The sequence below is a fragment of the Galeopterus variegatus genome, unplaced genomic scaffold, assembly GCF_000696425.1.
Source record: "Galeopterus variegatus unplaced genomic scaffold, G_variegatus-3.0.2 Scaffold1691, whole genome shotgun sequence".
Lineage (NCBI taxonomy): Eukaryota > Metazoa > Chordata > Mammalia > Dermoptera > Cynocephalidae > Galeopterus > Galeopterus variegatus.
The window spans coordinates 165,560-186,786 of NW_007727802.1; the positions used below are offsets into that span (position 1 = coordinate 165,560).

A 21,227-nucleotide genomic window follows, 5' to 3' on the forward strand; every position below is an offset into this window, starting at 1 on the left:
CGGTTTGCTCACTGGGTGAGTGTGGTGCTGACAACACCAAGTCAAGGGTTAAGATCCCCTTACCGGTCATCTTTAAAAAAAAAAAAAAAAAAGGGCAATTAATAAGTATTTCTGAGGAATTTATAACATGAAAGCCACTAACCCACAAGAATGTACTGAAACAAAAAGACAAAGATATAGTCATTTCCTCCAGAATCTTTCGGAAATATCTGGGAAAGATACACACAGGAAAAATGAGCTAACCTTACAACGAAGCACACAATAAATGCCAATCACATAATAAAGATAGCCACTGGAATAAGATTTGGAAAGGGAATGATATTACTGTACACTGGTGTGGTTAAAAAGACATAAACTAGAACTTGAAAGATGGATAGGATCTGGATGCAAAAGAAAAGACAAGTATTTCAAGAGGAGCCAAAATTCCATTTACACTCTAGGTACCTTACAGTAGTCAAATTTCATAGAGACAGAAAGTAGAATGGTGTTTGCCAGGGCTGGGAGGAAAGGGGAATTGGGAGTTAGTGTTTCACTTGAAAATAGTTAAAACAGTAAATTTTAAGTTATGCACATTTTACCATAATAAAAGAAAACTGACTGGAATGGCAAGTTTCCCTTAGTGATAAGGTCAGAGGGGTAGGTTCTGCTGTCTAGGGATATGCAAAATAAATCTCATTCTTCTGTGAAACGTCAGCCTTGGAATACTGCTACCTTACCCTCCTCAGCTGTTTTCTTTTCTCCAGCTCAAATGTCCCCAGTAAAAATTTTACCTGTGCATTTTTCAGCACCTTGTGATCCTCTAATTGTTTCGAGATTGTTTTTCCTTTTCTTTTCCTTTTTGAGGGGGGATGGGGTCTGTCTCTACAACTCCTCTACAGGCTCCTTGAGGGCAGGGAGCATTTCTCACACTTATTCTATTTAAACTCCTTGGTGCTCAGCAAAGAGCCTAGTACAAATTAGTCTCAATAAATACCTGTGGATTGAATGAAAATACTGACATTAAGGGCTATTAATAATACAACCCATACGACCTCCATCACAGCCAAATCCTGGCAACGCTGGGTGACACTTTTCCGTAAAGCCTCCACAGACTAGTAATAGAGCTTTATAAACCTAAGATCATTTTTCTCAAGACGCCTGCACACAGGACAGGGTAACAGAAAAACAACACATATATTCGAGGTAATTATTTTTCTTAATCATCTTTTAAGACGGCCGACGAAAACCAAATGACAGGCCTCGTTGCTCAAGGAAGGAGAAGAGGAAAGAAAGAACAGATTACGCGGAGATGGGCGCTCGAGTTTCCCCATCTCTCTGGAGAGATTCGAGCGCCAAGGAGAAGGGCTGAGAGGCCACGGAAGGCCGGGCCAAAGCCTAAGTCCGTCCTTCTCCAGGTCGAGAGAGTGGAAGTGCGAATGGTCCCGGAGCGACCTCAGAGGGCCGAGGGCGGCGCGAGAGGAGGCCCTCGGATGCTCCGGCCCGGTTCTGACAGGCCATCATCAGGGACAGTTCCCCTCCCCGCCCAAGCCGGCGCAGCCCGAAAGGAGGCGCGGCCCACCCTCAGCGCACCTTTTGCCTCTCCTTCCTCTGGCTCTCCGACTCCTCCAAGGGTGCTTCCAGCTCCATAATGTCCCCCCAGAGGAGTTTCCCAGGCATTACTGGCCGCCGCCGCCGCCGCCTCCCTCCGGGCACAGCGGCCACAACCACCCACTGGCAGCGAAGGCGTGAAAGGAAGCGGGGGCAGGGCGGCCGCCGGCCAAGGCCGTGCGTCACTTCCGGGACACGCACCACAGGGCACGGGAAAGTAATCCGGATACTCTCGGTTTAAACTCGTCCCTTGAGCCGTAACCTCCCAGCCAATGAGTGTGAGAGGTCTCCACTGACCCACCCTTGTTCTGAGGTGATTGGCTTCTAGGGTAAATCCCTGGCCAATGTCCATAAAGAACGCGCGCGCTGATTAGCATAAGTGATTCGAATTCTCACCCCCGCCCCCACTCCAAACGCATCTCCTCGGCACCACGAAACGTCTTCGGAGCTTCCCAGCGTGCACTGCTGGGGCTGGAAAGGCCTTCTACAGCAGGGGAGAGGGGCCTGCCGGCGCTGCGGGCTGGCGTGTGGGCAGGCCCCGGCCGAGGCGGGTGGGGAGCGCCACGCGCCGCCTCGCCATTCGCCGCCGGAAGCTGCGGCCCTCCGCCCCGCCCTCTGCGGAGGGAGGCGTTAACGTCCAACGGCTTAGCGCGAGGCCGGGGGCCGGGCGTTGGTGAAAAGGGGCTTCGTGGGGTCTGGACTGGGCGTGACGGACATCCGTCCCGTTAAATCGTGAAGTTAGCCCTCGGTTCACTTTAGCCTTCCTCACGCCGTTTAACATAAGAGGAAACTAAACCCAAGAAAGGAATTTGCTTAAGTCCGGTTAGTAACAGTCAGGACCAGAGAATTTATCTCCTGAATCCAAGATCACTGCTTTCTCTGCCAAACCAACCTGAAAGTTTTTAGTTGCGCAGAGCGTTTTGGGGGAGATGTTCCCATGAAATATAGAATGAGTAGGAAAAACCTGAAGAAACCTAACAGTTTCTGTTAGAAAACAAGCCTTAGTGTCTTTGATTATTTATTTACAGTGAATAAGAGTTTAATTTTACTGATGCTCCTAAATCACAACCTTACACAACACTGAAACCTTTTGACAATACAGAGGGTAACTTTTTATACGTATACCTTTTCTTATAGTACCTGTGCTAGCTAGTTGGCTTTCTTTTCAGAGCCATTTCTTTTATCTCTTCATGACCTCTTGGATCCAACTACTCTACTGAGTGGAGAACAAGAAATCAAATTGAGATGCAAGTGCAAGTGCGTCTCACAAACCACTTGACAATGTCTAGCTCATCAGCTTTATAACCTGAGCATCAAACTTGCCTCTTAGCAAAATCACAAATTGCTACATGTCACGGAGTTTGGGAATTGGTCCTGGATAGCTAGAACCACAAGTATTAAATCTGTGATTGCTTCAGCCCTTCTACATGATTAAACGTTCGCCTGATGTCAAGGGCTATATGTTTAAATGTAACCTTATGGATTCAGGTCTATAAACACAAGAAGTGTTCAGCTAATGATAGTGGAAAAATACATCTCTTTCCCTAGATTATGGGAATAACTAAGCATCTCTAGATTTGGGCTTCTCTAAATCCTTTTCTCTCACTCCCTCACACCACTCCCAATTCTACCACGGTAAAGTCTTTATAGCCCTGCAACGGTATGATGTGCACAAAAACATGGAGAAGATGTGACTAAGAATGCCACACATGAAATTGGGATTTAAAAAAAACGGATGTTAATATCTTGTGGTTAAAGGTCAAATATTGATGAAATAAAGTTGTAGACCCTCAGTACTCTATTTTTGGCATTGCATGTTAGAGGTCCTAACAGCAGGTCTGAAAAGGGAAAGGACTAGACTGTTTGATTCTCCCTATTCAAGTGTGTTTTTCAGAATGACCTGTCTTGCAACACTCTACAAACTGCCTTTCTAAGCCCTAAACTCACTGAAGCAAATCTCTGGCTGTTGTCTGTGTCAGGTGGAAAGGGCAAGTGTAAACTGATGCATCAGTAACTTGACCAAGGAGTGGCTTAGCTGAAAAAATTGGGGTACTGTACTATACATGTGTTCTCAATGGATATCATCTTGCCTCAGTCAACTAGAAAACTTGGGAATGCGGATGCAAGAATGGAGAATTTTTCCCCCATATTTGTTCCCTGTATAAAGAGATTTGTGTCTGATAATGAGATTTGGGGCCAAGAAGAAATCATGCTATGCATGAATAACTAAAAAGCACAGTAATTCAAAATATAATCTTATTAGAACATTTTTATTTTTCAAATAATCTTACTAGAGTCACTTATGTAATTTCTTTTACAAAATTTAAGAGTTGGGTGCTTTACCTGCTACTCTTTGTTCCAAGGTTCTATAAAGATTCTCCTTGCTGGGCCAGCCCCGTGGCTCACTCGGGAGAGTGCGGCGCTCCCAGCGCCCGAGGCCGCGGGTTCAGATCCTACATAGGGATGGCTGGTTCGCTCACTGGCTGAGCGTGGTGTAGACAACACCTGCTGAGGGTTGCCGGTCAAAAGAAAAAAGAAAAAAAAAAGATTCTCCTTGCCTTTGGTCTTAGCTTATTAAACTCTATGACCCTTAAGATATGACATCAAGATGACCATTTCTAAACTTGCCTCTATTTTCAAAATCACATGGATAGATTTTTATTTTCACTCCACAGTTAGAAAGTAAAAAGAGGGGCCGGCCCGGTGGCGCACTGCGCTAGTGCGCCGCTTGGGAAGTGCGGCAGCGCTCCCGCCGAGGGTTCGGATCCCACATACAGACCAGTTCCTGCTCACTGGCCGAGGGTTGCGATCCCGTTGCCGGTCCCGGTCCGGTACGGGAGCGACACTGAGGATTGTGATCCGTTGCCGGACACGGAAAAAGACAAAAAAAAAGAAAAAAGAAAAAAGAAAGTAAAAAGAGCCACCAAATAACAGCATTTTGCATCTGCACATCAATCTTACATCACAAGAGGAATTGAACCATCATTTTTAAATGCTGTGACATGGAAATAGGTTAAGGGGCAGTTATAAATTGATCAAGGGGGCCGGCCCGGTGGCACACTGCTACAGTGCGCCGCTTGGGAGCACGGCGGCGCTCCCGCCGAGGGTTCGGATCCCACATACAGACCGGTTCCTGCTCACTGGCTGAGCGAGGTGCGGGCGCAGTGCCGAGGGTTGCGATCCCGTTGCCGGTCCCGGTCCGGTACGGGCGCGACACTGAGGGTTGCGATCCGTTGCCGGACACGAAAAAAGACAAAAAAGGAAAAAATAAATTAATTAATTAATTGATCAAGGGACACTGGGGGCAGAGAGTGAGTGCTGAGAGTACTAAGGAGAAGCAGAAATAGAGAATGGGAGGGAAGAAGATATTTCTCCCATTGCTAGCCATGTAACTTGGCCAACTCAACTCTAATATCTGTTAGTAAAGTGAGGACAATGATGCGAATTAGTACAGGAAATTGAATCAGCTGATACAAAAGAAAGGTTCAGAGGTGCTTACGATTAGCTTGAGGTTTTGACAGCATCAGAAAGGAGACATGACATCTTTGAACATATTTAGCACATATATATTTATGTACGTATAAAGCTCCTACTTCCAATCTTTGGCCAGTCAGCTCAGTTGGTTAGAGCGCAGTGTTATAACACGAAGGTCAAGGGTTCAGATCTCCATATCGGCCAGCCCCCCCCCCCACACACACACACACATGTAATATAATAAAATGTTAAAACTTCGGAAAGAAGTCTCACTGTCAATTACTTTGTAGATGTTTTGAATCAAGTGGCAGGAGAGAGGGTTTCGGAGTCACAACAGCTAGCCCAGAAGAGGGCACCATTACCCAAGAAATGTTTGAAAGGGGCCTCAAACAAACAGGGAAAATGCTTCTAAGGAAGGATTCAAAAGGAAGACCTGTTGGGATGCCAGCAAAGGAGTCATGAGTTTGATTTTAATACCTGATTCTCGTGTCTCTCTTTTCCCTATCCCCATTAAGCAAATAGCCAGTCTTCCTCCATTCCCCAAAAGCCTTCTCAAAACAGAGTGGTCCCCAGTATTTTCTCTTCTATAGGCTCTTTCCACTGTTTTTTCCTCATAGATCTGACATTTTGAAACATTCTGTCTGCTAGGTTGCATTTAGTAATAATTGACTCACGGTCATTCTTCTAACCTATGAATAACATACAAATGCCATTCAACAGTGTAACACCAGCATACAGTAGTGCTGTATTATTGAGCTGATGTAATTTCAAATACAGGCAAAGAAACTTGATGTTTTAGTTGGCAAGGAGTTAGGAAAAGGAAATGTATAACTTCTATTGGGATTTTTGAAATATTGAAAATAACTTGCAAAGAACCCAGCTACTCTCTGAGGATTTCTAGCAGTCTGAGATCCCAGATGATATATATGACAAGTGCTATCTCAGATTATATGAGCGTCTAGAATAAACCCATACTTTTTGCATATTTTATTCCTTTTAACGAAAAACTTGTTAGCTAAGGGCATAATACTTCCCCCAGGCATATCTAGATTTTGGTAGAAGATACTTCTATAATCTTTACGCAAAAGACCAAATCTATAATAGAGGAATTCCAAACAACCTGACAAAAACAGGGGACCTGCATAGTGGGCCATGTATTTATCTACCAGGCAAGTTTTGTGACTGTATAAATATATTAAAACATACACCTATATATTTATAACAATGTTAAGTACTGCCTACATTGGGCACTTTGATAGAATATCCCCAAATCTGACAACAATCCTGTAAGTAGATATCATTACTATCTCCCTTTTATAGATGAGAAAACAAATCAGAGAAGTTTGATAACTTGCTCCATCACACAGCTACCAAGGATTGGAATTGGGACTCAAACTTGGGTCTGACTCCTAAACTCAAGGCTAGCTGCCTCAAGAAAATAGCTTTCTGGGCCGGCCCTGTGGCTCACTCGGGAGAGTGTGGTGCTGATAGTGCCAATGCCACAGGTTCAGATCCTATATAGGGATGGCTGGTGTGCTCACTGGCTGAGCGTGGTGCTGACACCACCAAGCCAAGGGTTACGATCCCCTTACCTGTCGGGGGGGAAAAAAAAAGAAAGAAAATAGCTTTCTCACTAGAGAATAGACTGCAATAGGGAAGCGAAATCAAAAATTAAAGTTTCCACAAAAAAAAATTATTAATGGGAAAAATATGCAGATCACCTATGTAGAGAATAGTCTTGCAAACAAAAAAAAAAAAAGAAAGAAAATAGCTTTCTCACTAGAGAATAGACTGCAATAGGGAAGCGAAATCAAAAATTAAAGTTTCCACACAAAAAAATTATTAATGGGAAAAATATGCAGATCACCTATGTAGAGAATAGTCTTGCAAACAATAGCACATATTCCCATTTTTAATATTTATGGTTATATGATTTTTTCAGGATAAAGGAAGTTAAGTTGATTGGTTTCATAATAGTGTCATTTAATGCATCTAATTAGAGAGTATGCTAATGCATCCAGTGGCAAAACTGGATGGATTTCACTGATACCTAGACATGGCTAGAGCCACAAGACTCTGGAGTCCTCACTCTACTAAGAAACTTGTGTCAGTCCAAAAATCTATGATGAAAAACAGTTGTTGGTACTGCTTTTTTCAAGGGTTGGCAGGGATTGATGCAGAAATACAGAACTGGGAGCAATTCTCAGGAATCTTGCATGAGTTCACTATTTCACAAGATCCTCGCTGAATCTTATAAGGTAAAACCTTAGAGTTGGAAGCGTTCTTCAGAATCATCTAGTTCGGCCATCCTGTTAAGCTAAACACTGGAAATCCCTCTGCAACATACCAGTAAAGACATCACCAAGCTTGTGTTTGAATGCCCTAAATAACGGGAAATTCATTATTTTAACAAACCTACCTAATTCATCTTTAGATAGTTTTGTCTAATAGGAAGTTCCTCATATTGAGTTGAAATCTTTCTCCTAACTTCCATCCACTGGTGCTGATTCCATGCTGTAAGACCCCTTAAAGCAATGCTCCTGCCTCTACCTCTCCCACAAGTCTTTGCAAGATTACCGCTCTTGACACTTTGAGCAGGGTTTTGAATGTCCTTGTGACCATAGCTAATCTTCTTGGAATGCCATGGTACGTTGGTCAGGGTCCACTGAAAACCACTAGTCAAGAGTGAATGGTATGACCACAGCAAAACAGAGTAGTGGCTCTGACCTCCCCTGCTCTGCCACAGGGCCTGCATGCAGCTTTCCACAGTGCCAAGCTTCACTCTGGCCTTCACTGTTATCAGGATGGTGAGAGTTGGAAAGAGGCACTCTACAATTTATCAGGCACCGCACTCTCCCGAGTGAGCCACAAGCCGGCCCCCACTCTACAATTTAAATCATCCTTGAGGTCTAAGGCCTTGAAAATCCTCAGAAACCTCTTAGAAAAAACATCCTCTCAACAATTAAGTCAGCACTGTCATCTACCCAATATGCCAAAATCAGTCTTGATTGCCTCATTTTCCCCAATCCCAAGAAAACTTACCATTCCACCACTTGATTTGAAAAGGGCTGCCAAGGGCCGGCCCGTGGCTCACTCGGGAGAGTATGGTGCTGATAACACCAAGGCCACGGGTTCGGATCCCTATATAGGGATCCGAACCCGTGGCCTTGGCGTTATCAGCACCGCACTCTCCCGAGTGAGCCACGGGCCGGCCCCAAACCAGTCATCTTTTAAAAAATAAAAAAAACTGCCAGAAAAAATTCTAGCAAAGTTATGCAGGTCTTGTGAGCAGAACTGGGTCAAAATGTAGACGAACTGCTGAAAATCTATCAGCCATCTCCCTTCTTTAATTCAGAACCTCCCTTTTACTCACAAGCCATTCGGCAACCATCCTCCTTCCCTTCTATTTCCACCTTCTATCTCCACCATCCAACTTCTTACTGTCATGCTATAGAGAAATAAAGAGGAACCAGAGAAATACAGCCAAATGTCTGTTGCCACAGGAATTTTGGACGTAGTCAGTCACATTTGGATCCATTTGTTCTTGTTCACGCTGGTCAAATAGGAGACCCTGGGCAGCAATGATTGGATGAAAGAAATTCTGCTACAAAGTAGCCAACACATTTATATAAATTCTTTCTGGTAATAATAAAAGACTTCAGGTACGAAGTATCTATGCGACCCTAAAACACTGTTTTCTGGATTTTGTGTTGAAATCTGGTGATAGCCACTTACTGCAAGAATTAAGTATTGGTGTACATAAATTCACTACTGGGTAGTAAATTAGCATCCTATGTATTTGAGACATTAATGAATGTCTGAAAATTCAAGTTAATTACATTTAATTGAAAGAGAACCAATGATTCTGTGTTTTTATTGCAAACAATCTATATAGTGCCAATAAATCATAGTAAAATAAACTTTAAAAAGCTTTAAAATAGGGGCCGGCCTGGTGGCGCACTGCTACAGTGCGCCGCTTGGGAGCGCAGTGGTGCTCCCGCCGAGGGTTTGGATCCCACATACAGACCGGCCGCTCACTGGCTGAGCGAGGTGCGGGCGCAACACCAAAGGTTGCGATCCCGTTGCCGGTCCCGGTCCAGTACGGGCACGACACTGAGGATTGCGATCCGTTGCTGGTCACGAAAAAAGACAAAAAGGAAGAAAAAAAAAAAGCTTTAAAATAGCAAAAAAAAAAGAAAAAGAAAAAAGCCAGTAATTAGAACAAAATATGTAATGAGGTTAATAGCACATATGCTTGGCTTTAGAGGATCCTTATATACTCCATTGATTGAAAGATTCTATGGTTATGCTATACATTTTTATAGGAAAAAAAAAAGTTTACAAAAGAAAATCAAACGCTGGCTGGCGGGTTAGCTTAGTTGGTTAGTTAGAGAGCAGTGTCAGATACCCATACTGGCCAACCACCAAAAAAAAAAAGAAAATTAAACATTGATGACTGGAGTTAGTTGTAGTAAGGAAGCAGATGTGAGTGTTTGACTGTTCTTTGTGCCTTCAAAGTTCTGCAGAAAATTCTGTCTTCTTTTTAGTCCTTCCAAAATGACTGAATTATTAGATGCCAGACTCTGTGTCCTAAAGATATTAAAAATAACAGAATTATTGTCTTCAAAAGGGACCTGGATTTCTAATCAAGGCATTATACTTTGATTTGTTACTCTGAAGCATTTCTTAACACTAAGGTACACTTATAAAACACATTCACCTTTAAAAATCAAAGTGCTCTTCACATTTTAGAGGTTTCACAATACAGCACCTCAATCATTTGACGGCTGCTTTCAGAGAAGTTCATATTTTCCGAACATCTGTCCTTAAATCTAATATCAGGTATATTCTATTCAGAAGCAATAAATTCCCTGAAAAACTCTTCTATACATCTGAAGTGGTCAATATCTTCCTGTATAATTTATTACTTTTATGAAAAGTCACATGGAAGGAAAAAGCCAACTATTTTTCTTATGGACAATGTTATTATCTTAGGAGCTATAAGCTATGTTAGTCCTTTATCTAAACATCTGCCTTGCTTCAGTCAAGTCATATTACTGTTTGGTTATTTTTGCTTTTGACATTCCCCTTTTCCCACCTTGTTCCTCCCCATCCACTGTCCATTACATTAGGATATATCTCAAAAATCTGTCCTCAGTAAGTCTTCCCCCACACAGCCCATCTTTATCCCACATTTCTTTGACAATTATGAAGAGTTTTACACTTTGTTCTTGAGTTCAACTTGTCTGTGTTTATTGCTTGATGGTCTCTTCAACTAAATTAAGTTGTAAGTTTCCTGTAGGTAGCAGCAATGTCTTGTTCATCTCTGTCTCCCTAATCCTTATAACAATTATGGCACATAGTTGATATTCAAATGTTATTTCCCTCCCTTTTCCTCTTTAATGATTATAGATAGTTATAAGCCTTTCAAGAAAACCATACAATAAGCAATTAAGTTTCTCAAGATTTTGCAAATTAAGTCTCAGTTGCATGTCAAAAAGTAATTTTCCTAATCTGTTTTTTGTTTTTGCCAAAAAGAAAGGGAACCCATGGTTTATTGGTTTATGCCGCAATTGTTTAGTTTTGGAGACAACATGTTTTGGTTCTCTTAAAGACTTGCCAATTAGCTCAATCGGTTAGAGCATGATGCTGATAACACCAAGCCAGTTAACTCAATTGGTTAGAACATGGTACTGATAACACCAACGTCAGGGGTTCAGATCCCTGACTAGCGAGCCACAAAAATAAATTAATTTTTTTAAGAAAAAAGCAAATAAGAGGACTAGCCCGTGGCTCACTTGGGAGAGTGCGGTGCTGATAACACCAAGGCCATGGGTTCAGATCCCTATATAGGGATGGCCGGTTAGCTTGCTTGGGAGTGCGTGGTGCTGACAACACCAAGTCAAGGGCTAAGATCCCCTTACCGGTCATTAAAAAAAAAAAAAAAGCAAATAAGACTAATAGGAATCAAACTATTATTGCAAGCAGAAAACATCTTGTTCCCCCAATAAAGAAGTAATGATATGTTTAAAAGATGTAGACTTCTAGAAATTTAGACTGGGTAAACAGTCAGAAATACCCACAAACACTTATATGGAGAGTCTTCAAAAAGTTCGTGGAAAACACATATTATTAAAAAAAGTGAACATTTTTTTGCACCAAAGTAATAAACTCATATTAACTTGTCATAACAAGCCTGAACAGGATCTAGCTTGAGGCACTAAGAAGGATAAGACATCAGTTTGAAAAGAGCCCCTATGGGCCAGCCCGGTGGCGCACTGGAGAGTGCGCCGCTTGGGAGTGCGGCGGCACTCCCGCTGAGGGTTCGGATCCCATGTGGAGACAGGTTTCCGCTCACTGGCTGAGCGCGGTGCGGGCGCAACACTGAGGGTTGCAATCCCGTTACCGGTCAGTAAAAAAGAGACAAAAAGGAAAAAAAAAATTAGCATTTGACAGGACAACAAGATATAGGGGGAAACTGCTAAGGAGTTAAATGTCTAACAATAGAGGACTGGCTGATGAAGTATGGTTCACTGATTTATTAATTACAATTACTGAATTCATCAAATACTTTTTGAGCACCCCATGTGCTGGGCTCTGTTTTATACATTAGGAGTTCTTTGGTTATTCTGCATTGAACACTTGAAATATGCCTTTAGTTAAAAGAAAAAAAAATTTTTTTTTTTTTTTGTCTTTTGTCTTTTTCCGTGTCCGGCAACGGATCGCAACCCTCAGTGTCGCCCCCGCACCGGACCGGGGACCGGCAACGGGACCGCAACCCTCGGCGCTGCTCCCGCGCCTCGCTCAGCCAGTGAGCGGGAACCAGTCCGTATGTGGGATCCGAACCCTCGGGCGGGAGCGCCGCTGCGCTTCCCAAGCAGCGCACTATCCAGTGCGCCACCGGGCCGGCCCAGAAAAAATTTTTTTAAAAAGTGAGAGAATAAAGAGAAAAGAAAGAGGAGGAAAAAAAATAGGGAGGGGAGGAAGTGGGGGAGAAATACAGGGGTCGGGGACCTCGGGTGGCTCCTGCCCATGTGTACCCCTAGTGGAGGGCTGACCTCGGCTGCTGCCGGGCAGCTGGGGCCCCCACATGCTGAGTTGCACCCCAGTTTTCTTTCCTGAGCCCCCTGACCTCCAGCGAGTCAAGTCGAGCCCCAGCCGGCCTTGAACAGCCCCGTAACCAGGCATCCTCCAGGCCCACACGGGGGCAGGAAAGGCACCCAGGCCTGCAGCAGCAGACCATCCACATCAATTTGCACGGAAAAAATCCTGTTCACGCCCTAATTGAAGAGGACTGACAATTAACAGCAGAAACAGTACCAAACAGCACAGACATCTCAATTAGCAACTTACACCATTCTGACTGAAAAATTACAGTTGAGCAAACTTTCTGCTCAATGGGTGCCAAAACTGCTATGCCCAGACCAGCTGCAGACATGAGCCAAGCTTTCAATGGAAACTTTATTTTTTTAAAAAAGATGACCAGTAAGGGGATCTTAACCCTTGACTTGGTGTTGTCAGCACCACGCTCTCCCAAGGGAGCTAACCAGCCATCCCTATATAGGGATCTGAACCCGTGGCCTTGGTGTTGTCAGCACTACACTCTCCCAAGTGAGCCACAGGCCTGCCCTTTCAATGGAAACTTTAAACAAGTGGGATCAAGATCTTGAAGCTTTTCGTCAAAGAACTGTAACAGAAAATGAAACATGGCTTTACCAGTATGATCCCGAAAACAAAGCATAATCAAAGCAATGGCTACCAAGAGGTGGAAGTGGTCCAGTCAAAGCAAAAGTGGACAGATCAAGAGCAAAGATCATGGCAACAGTTTTTTGGCATACCCAAGGAATTTTGCTTGTTGACTTTCTGGATGGACAAAGAACAGTAACATCTGCTTACTATGAGTGTTTTCAGAAAGTTAGCCAAGCTTTAGCAGAAAAATGCCCAGAAAAACTTCTCCAGCGAGTCCTTTTCCACCATGACAATGCTCCCATTCATTCCTTTCATCAAACAAGGACAATTTTGCAGGAGTTTTGATGGGAAATCATTACGCATCCACCTTACAATCCTGATTTGGATCCTTCTGATGTCTGTTTGTTTCCTAATCTTAAAAAAATCTTTAAATGGCACACATTTTTCTTGAGTTAATAATGTAAAAATGACTGCACTGACATGGTTACATTCCCAGGATTCCTTAGTGATGGCTGGTATCATTGCTTATAAAAGTGTCTTTTTTGTTGTTGTTGTTGTTGTTTTTAAGTTTATTTATTAATATTATTTTTTACATTCTAAGATGTTATGAAGCAGTTGCAGGGGAGGAGAGGTGGGGAAGGGGAAGGAAATAGGCTGGTAGAAAGAGGAAGGAGAAAGTGAGTTGAGGCCATGGCACCCCCCCTCATTCCTGCAGGGGAGACCAGGGGGCTTCCATTGGTGGCTTGGTCATTGCTGGGCTGGATGCAGATATCAGCGGGGTATGGCTGAAGCCCTCAGCCCCCCACCACCCCAGCTCAGGAGACCAGAGGCTTTCAGTGGTGGCTTGGTGGTCATCACTGGGCTGGCTGTGGGGGTGTTGGGGTGCATGGCTCAGGCCCCCAGCCCTCCCCCTTCCCTGGCTTGGGAGCCCAGGGGCTTCTGGTCCTTCTAGGTTTTATAGGTGTTCTTTGGTGATGTGAGACCTTTACTAGTTAATATCAAACTTTGTCTCTGATCTGTTGGTATTTTGTTTTTTCTTTCAGTTTTGTGTTGGATTATTTGCTGTTCCCACCAATTAAATTCTGCACTGGAACTAATTTGTTGTCCTTTGCTTACTTCTAATATGGGGGAACTTCCTATGGGGACCAGCACTTGAGCCCTGTAGTTGAGCTATATTGCTGCTTTGCTGCTGATTCTCTGGGGAAGGCTTTTTGTGCAGCTCAGGTTTTAATTGTTGACCTTGTATGTACTTCCTGGTCTCGTGAGGTCCGGTACACCTGGGTTGTGTGGAAACTCTGGTCTGGGCCTGAGACTTTTCAGCAAACTGCACCCCCTGCAGATCTGTATTTCTGACCAGTCTCCTCTGAGTGGGCCTGCGCTGATTGGGGGGCAGATCAGCTGTCCATGCTGTGCCCCAGTGTTCCCCCAGTGGGCCCATCTCCCCCACTGCCTGTACTCCAAACACTTCCCATGGGGCAGTCTGTGCTCCAGTCACCTGCGATGACTCACTTGCCTCTGAGTGGCTCTTTTCTTCAGTTGTTGTGGTGCCTTGTTCCTGTGTGGATCCAGGGGAACTCTGTTAGTGGTCTTGCTAGCCTGAGGGCCACTAGGGCTCTCTTCTCCCCTGCTGCCTCCAAGCAACCTCACCTGAAGGGCACAGCTACAGCTTTTGATAACTCTTGCTCTCACCAGCTCCAGCCTTGAAGTGGCTGAGATTTGAAATGATGGGAGCGATTCTTCCTTTCTCTTATCATGGCTTCTCTGCCTTCATGAACTCCGGACATCTCTCCTCCTTCGGCCCCAGCTTGGCCATTGTTGCTTTCTAATAGTTGTAAATTGGTTGCTTTGTGGGAGAGAGTGACGTTGGCGAATATTTATTCCGCCATCTTGACTGGAAGCCTTATTTTTCTTTTTATAAAAGTGTCTTGAATTTGATGGAGCTTATGTTGAGAAATAAAGTTTATATTTTTTATCTTTTAATTCCATTTTCCCACAAACTTTTTGAAGTCTCCTCATATATAAAAATAATTCACTGCACATTGATTAATAGCTAATAATTGGCAACAATCTAGATGTCAAAGGAAGGAAAATAATGGTTATATAAATAATGCAGTCGACATAATGAAATACTAAGCAGCTATGAAAAAGAACAAGCTAGATATACATGTATTGATTACAGGCTATCCATCATAAATTTGGTGAAAAAAGAAAGCCATGGCTCTGTATGATTTGTGGTTAAAAAATACTTAATCTATAAATATATGGAATATGGAAAAAAAATCTGATAGAATATATACAAAACCATTAACGATGTTTTGGTCACCTACATGGAATGGGAACAGAAACTTAGGGAATGAAGACTTCCACTTTTACTTTTTATATTTCTGTATTACTTTAATTTTCACAAAGTAATTTTATATAGTAAAAAAACTAATAAAGATAAACACCAAATTTTTAGGATGACCTTTTAGAAAAATATTTAATAACATGGTGGAGGGATGGAGAATGTTCATGATATACTATTAATTGAAAAAGGCAAGTCTGGCCTGTTAGCTCAGTTGGTTAGAGCATGGTGTTATAACAGGAAGGTCCAGGATTTGGATCCCTGTACCCACCAGCCGTCAAAAAGAAAAAGGCAACATGCAAAATAGTTAACTCAGTATAAGCCAACAGACAAAATATATAGATCTCTATGTTCGGGCCGAAGAGTTAGAGAAATACACCAAATATAAAATGATCTTTTAAAAATGTCTAGATGGTAGAATGACTTATGGGTGTTCTTACAAATACTTTTCAGTACTTCTTAAATGTTCTATTATGACCATATTACTTTTATAATCTGAACAATGTCATTTAAACAAATAGGAATGGAAAATATTAGTGGAAAGGAGACACATCCCTTTCTCAACCCATGTAGACCTGGGAATATAAGTGAAAACTTCTAACCATTCAGCAAGTTCTTGGTTTATAGCAGTTCCTTTCTATTTTCAGAAATAATTCAAGATTCATTAGTATTGAAACAATCAAATTTGGGCTTTTGGGGGGTTTTTTGTTTGTTTATTTTGTTTTTTAACTTCTCAATATACACTGTAGTTGATTTTTGTGATCCTTTACCCATTCCTCTTCCCCCAAAACAATCAAATTTGGTTCACATCATAAACTCTATTCTATTCTAAAGAGATTTCACTGTAATTTTATACAGTGTATTCAGTAAAGGCTGGCAGAATTATAACATTATAAAAGTTTATTATTGGACTGACCTGTTAGCTCAGTTGGTTAGAGTGTGGTGTTGAAAACACCAAGGTCCAGGATTCAATCCCTGTACCAGCCAGCCACCAAACAACAACAAAAAAACGTTTATTATGTGTCCCACTAGGTAATTCAATATGCCCTGGATTTTAATAATTCCTGTGGGATAGTGGCTAATCAAACAGTTCAATCCCTGTACCAGCCAGCCACCAAACAACAACAAAAAAACGTTTATTATGTGTCCTACTAGGTAATTCAATATGCCCTGGATTTTAATAATTCCTGTGGGATAGTGGCTAATCAAACACTTTTTTGTTTACTTACCGTGGAGAATCTATTCCACTATCTCCTGCCATGCTATGATTTTCTGTTCCTTCCAACTGACTGTGTTCATGTTGGATATCCTGAGCCAACAATGGCATATGTGAAGTGTTGAAAAGTTCTAACTTTTGGGTCAAATGTTTTCTCATTTCCTGATTCTGAGGACTCTGATGCCAGCCAGCTGGTTTCTTTCCTGTGTCACCAACAGAGTCTCGTAGGGTTTCAGCCTCAGAATTGGCTTTCCTTGTGTTACAGTAATCAAACATACTTCCATCAGCATGTGACGAGGCCTGCACACATTTAGCAACACTCAGTTTCTCTTCAAAGTCAAAAACAAACTGGGTCCCTGAGTTTAGGCCTTGGCTTTCAGCAGAGAGATCAGGCTGTTGATTTTCACCTGGGCTAGTGAGCAACCCAGTGGGTCTATAACATTCATTTCTTTCAAGCACCTGAGGCTCAAACCTTTTGCTATGGTACTCAGTCTGAGATCTCTCAGTCACTTTTTGTCTTCTTAAATGATTCCACTTGCTTCCACCTGTGAGGGAATTGGGGCCAGGCAGCATTTGGCATAAGTCCTCATTCTCAGAAAAGTCATCCTCTTCTAGATATAATGAACTGCAGGCACCTTCATCATCTTCCACTTCATTCTCATACAAGGCCTGGTCGTTATCAGAAAGCCCTTCATTTTCTAGACTCACAGTCTCTGCATCCTGAACAAATGCTTTTGTCATTTGCTCTTCTGAGTCTCTGTCTTGTCTCTCAGATTGTCTCAAATGGTTTGCACCAACTGGGTAATCCAAAAGGCCAAGATTTTGAAACTGGTGTAATGTTTTGTCAACTAATGTACAAGCAGAGGATGTTTGGTCTAAATAAGAGGAATCTTGTGATGGCAGGATATGCTGTGTTTCTTTGGTCTCCTCTAACTTGTCAAAGTGAGAATGACTTTTCCACAAGACTTCAGGGATTACCTCATTTTCTCCACTACACACATCATATCTCAACGTGATTTCCCTAAAGGAATAGCACTTACTGTCATCTTGAAAAATGCTACATTGGGGGTAATCTGAGAGGTGATCCTTGAAGTCCTGACTAATAGGTCTGACAGAGTTATTCATAGAAATGGATTCTGCTTTCAGCTTATCATTACCTTGTTCAGCACATTGCTGTTTGGCTTCACTATCAAAGATTCTTGAGGAATCCAAAGACCTTGACCTTTGGAAAGACTTTTCCTTTGCTCCAATCTGACTGGGTTTCAGGTCAGTGGTCTTCTGAATTTTGTGCCCTTTAGTTATCAGGCTCCCTCGGTAAGACAAACCCTGGAAAGGATTACTGATTCGCTTTTTGTAAAGCAAATGGGGGCCTAGCACTGTCGGATTCTCACCAAGTGGTGTCTGAGCTACTGCTTCATTTGGGCTTTTGATTCTGGAGCTGGGCTGTGTGGCATGGAGCTTAGGGCACTTCTCCAGTCTCATGCTTCCTGGCTGATGCTCACTTCCCTGACTCCTGGCTTTGTGTCTATCCCTATGTGAATGGCCCTGCCTTCGAGGCTTTGCAGACCGACCCTGTCTTCTCTTAACTCTCTCTCTTGAAGGATATTTATGCCTAGCTGTAAGCATATCAGTGGAAGTGCCCTGGCTATTATAATTTTTCCGCTCTTCATATTTTTGCATTAGGACAGTGTGTTTGATTAGGTTGTCAACAGTCAGAACAGGGTTGATTCGTTTGATTATCTCATGTTCAACATCTCGAGGGATATTGTCCAAGTTATCTTCATCTCGGACAGGCCATTCTTCAGGTGGGAATTGAGCAGAGAAACTTCTATGCTCTGTTTTGGGCTTCTCCTTCCTGGATAGGCTGCGCCACAAGAGACTAAAACCAAACTTCTTGCCCTTTTCTCTGTCTCTCGTGTATGGTAGTTTGGTGCTCTCACAGACATGATTCTCCTCAGACACTGAAACTACCCGATTCTGTACCCAAGGTTTGCACTCCCCAAGACCTTTCTGGTCTTTTCTAGTCACTTCTGCAGCAGGTGGTGGTTCCTGCACATCCTGAATGCACACGTCAGGGACACATCGGCAAGACCGGCAATGGGAGATGGGGACAGCATTCTCTGGGGCTGACTCTGCACAGCTCTCCATGCTCACCAGATACGTCACTCGGTGACTTTCCTCTGATAGGAGGACTCTCTTATTTTCCTGGGTGGTTGTATTTGTGATGAAATACGTCTGAGGAGTTACTATGAAGTATCCTTCTCCAGTGTGATAAATCTTCCTTTCTTTAATCAGAGTTCCCAGAGTGGTATAGAGAATCTCTTGGGATGGAACTGCAATACCTGGAACAAACAAGAATGTTTTACACTGATAGATTTTGAAGAAAAAAACATTTTTTTTTTCCTTTTTGTCTTTTTTACTGACTGGTAACGGGATCACAACCCTCGGTGTCGCGCCCGTACTGGGGACTGGCAATGGGATCGCCACCCTCGGTGTTGCGCCCGCACCGCGCTCAGCCAGGGAGCGGGAACCGGTCTCCACATGGGATCCGAACCCTCGGCGGGAGCGCTGCCACGCTCCCAAGCGGCACACTCTCCAGTGTGCCACCGGGCCGGCCCAAGAAAAAACATTTTAATGAGTGAAATCAATGACTCAGGAATGACCACACATTTGCTCGATGAACCCGGGGCTAACTATAACACAATTAACATAATTAAAATGCCAAAGAAGCATAAATAATATTCATAAATTAATTAAATAATAGGAATATTATTTGGTCCACAAAAAATATATAGCTAGGTTAATGGTTAAATAGAGAAAAAAATCTGAATTCATTCAAATACAAACCCATTATAAATTTAAACTTTGACTGAGGAAAGCATTCTTGATAAACAAACAGCGGAGTTTTTGAAATCCACAGTCTCATGTCTTAAATTTTCATAAGAATCCATAAAGAAAATAAAAACCAGTCTGTGCTTGGGTGAGGGTAAACTACTTAACATCTGCATATGGTATTTTTCAAAACAAAAGGTAACAAAATAATTTTAAAAGAAATTCTATTTTGCTAATAGCAAGGTTCAAAGTTATGAAAACAATGTTAACAAAGTTTGTATAAGAAAAACACTGGAAAAAATATATCAATAAGTTAACATTGGTTTCCCTTGGATACTGTGAGTGGTTACTTTTTTATATTTTCTGGAATTTTCTACAATAAGTATATTCATTTTATAAAGGGATAAGGAATATTCATGTATAATCTTATTTTAGGATATCATGAAGCTCTTAAAAAATGAGATAGATCAATATATGCTGGCATGGAAAGATCTTCTAGATATGTTTTTAAGTTAAAAAGGAAAAGATGCAGAGAATGTATAGAATGATTCAATTTACGTTATAAAAATATATATATTCAAATATAATTTATGAAAGTATATACTAGAAATGATAAGCAATAGCGGTTGTCACCTCTGGGAAGTGGGAATGGAAAAATGGGAGATGGGGACAGATGAACTTTTCATTTTGCACTCATTTCTACACAGTCTTATTTATTGCCATAAGCAGTTATTTTTTAAAAAGTTCATCTGGAAAATAAAATAAATTCCTTAACAAATTTGTTGATGCAGGACTTTTTCTGGCAGGGTTCTGATATAAGGTTCTATAGAAGAGGGGGGAAAAAGTATATCACCCAGTTTACTTATTAGTTTAAGATTATTTATAAATAGAAACCAAACACATGCAATGAACTACAAATAGAGAAAAACTTATTACTCTACCTGGATAATGTTTCATCAAATGCTCCAAAAGTGATTCCTGTGTTACTACAATCTGAGCTGCATTCATATCAGATACAGCACAGCAAAGAACTTCAGCCAAAGGTACAAACTGAGATTGAGCGATTGGATTCATTTGCACTGGAAAGGCATCACCTAAATTGGAGATTTAAAAAAGCGGAGGAATTTAAATTTGAGATAGTATAAAATGTTTAGAATTAGTGAACCAGGAATAATTATAAAGACTGAACAGCAAGTGGAATTGGTGTTCTTTCATCAGTCCTTACTCAGAATCTATTAACATGATATGCACAGTGATAGAAAGTATGGAAGAAAGAGGTTTACATTATGGTCTCTATTTTTTTTTTTTTTTCCTTTTCGTCTTTTTTACTGACTGGCAACGGATCGCAACCCTAAGTGTCACGCCCGTACCGGACCGGGACCGGCAACGAGATCGCAACCCTCGGTGTTGCGCCCGCACCTCGCTCAGCCAGTGAGCGGGAACCGGTCTGTATGTGGGATCCGAACCCTCAGCGGGAGCGCCGCTGCACTCCCAAGCGGCGCACTGTAGCAGTGCGCCACCGGGCCAACCCATATGGTCTCTATTTTTAAGAGGTTTATAGGATCCGTCACTAAAAGAAAGAGACAATTTCCATACAAAAGGCACAAAGTGCTATCAGAGTTCAGGAGGTCAGACAATGCTTATGTAACAGTCCACATCTTTCTTTTTTTTTTTTTTTCCTTTTTGTCTTTTTTCGTGACCGGCAAAGGATCGCAACCCTCAGTGTCGCGCCCGTACCGGACCAGGACTGGCAACGGGATCGCAACCCTCGGTGTTGCACCCGCACCTCGCTCAGCCAGTGAGTGGCCGGTCTGTATGTGGGATCGGAACACTCGGAGGGAGCGCCGCCGCGCTCTGAAGCGGCGCACTGTAGCAGTGCGCCACCGGGCCGGCCCGACAGTCCACATCTTTTAAAGCACTTTTTCATATTAGCTATCTGAGAAAGTCAGAGGTGGGATTACTATTCCTTTACTTAAAATATATAAAGTTATGAAAAGCTCCATTATCCCAAGTCTAAAAGAGAATAAAGGGACAGAAATAAGTCTTCTGACTCCTAATACAGTATTTTCACCATTCCACACTATC

General features: G+C 42.4%; 2 protein-coding genes across 3 annotated transcripts in view; both read right to left on the reverse strand.

Annotated features, from left to right (window-relative positions):
• Positions 1 to 1,821, reverse strand: part of DDX50 (DEAD (Asp-Glu-Ala-Asp) box polypeptide 50) — a 35,566-nt gene extending 33,745 nt beyond the window's left edge. The window contains exon 1 of one of the 2 annotated variants that reach the window (XM_008578474.1): positions 1,570 to 1,821. In XM_008578474.1, the coding sequence (XP_008576696.1) occupies positions 1,570 to 1,656 (87 nt within the window). In that variant the 5' untranslated portion in view covers positions 1,657 to 1,821. The remainder of the gene's footprint in view (positions 1 to 1,569) is intronic. The other variant, XM_008578475.1, reaches the window with a different exon arrangement.
• Positions 1,822 to 9,503: 7,682 nt separating this feature from the next.
• On the reverse strand, positions 9,504 to 20,243 carry STOX1 (storkhead box 1). The gene is made up of 3 exons (XM_008578476.1): positions 20,084 to 20,243; positions 16,324 to 18,652; positions 9,504 to 9,651 (listed from the first exon to the last, which is right to left on the reverse strand). Exons 1-3 carry the CDS (start codon positions 20,214 to 20,216, stop codon positions 9,504 to 9,506), a joined length of 2,610 nt encoding a protein of 869 aa, XP_008576698.1. The 5' UTR covers positions 20,217 to 20,243.
• Between the last annotated feature and the right edge of the window lie 984 nt (positions 20,244 to 21,227).

What these genes read in the sequence shown, in the direction of transcription:
- STOX1 (XM_008578476.1), bottom strand. Translation starts at nt 20,216, where the DNA reads ATGAATCCAATCGCTCAATCTCAGTTTGTACCTTTGGCTGAAGTTCTT. An exon ending in TTTGATGAAACATTATCCAG is followed by an intron (nt 18,653 to 20,083) that starts GTAGAGTAATAA and finishes TGTTTGTTCCAG; the next exon opens with GTATTGCAGTTCCATCCCAA. An exon ending in AGTGGAATAGATTCTCCACG is followed by an intron (nt 9,652 to 16,323) that starts GTAAGTAAACAA and finishes TAATATCTTTAG; the next exon opens with GACACAGAGTCTGGCATCTA.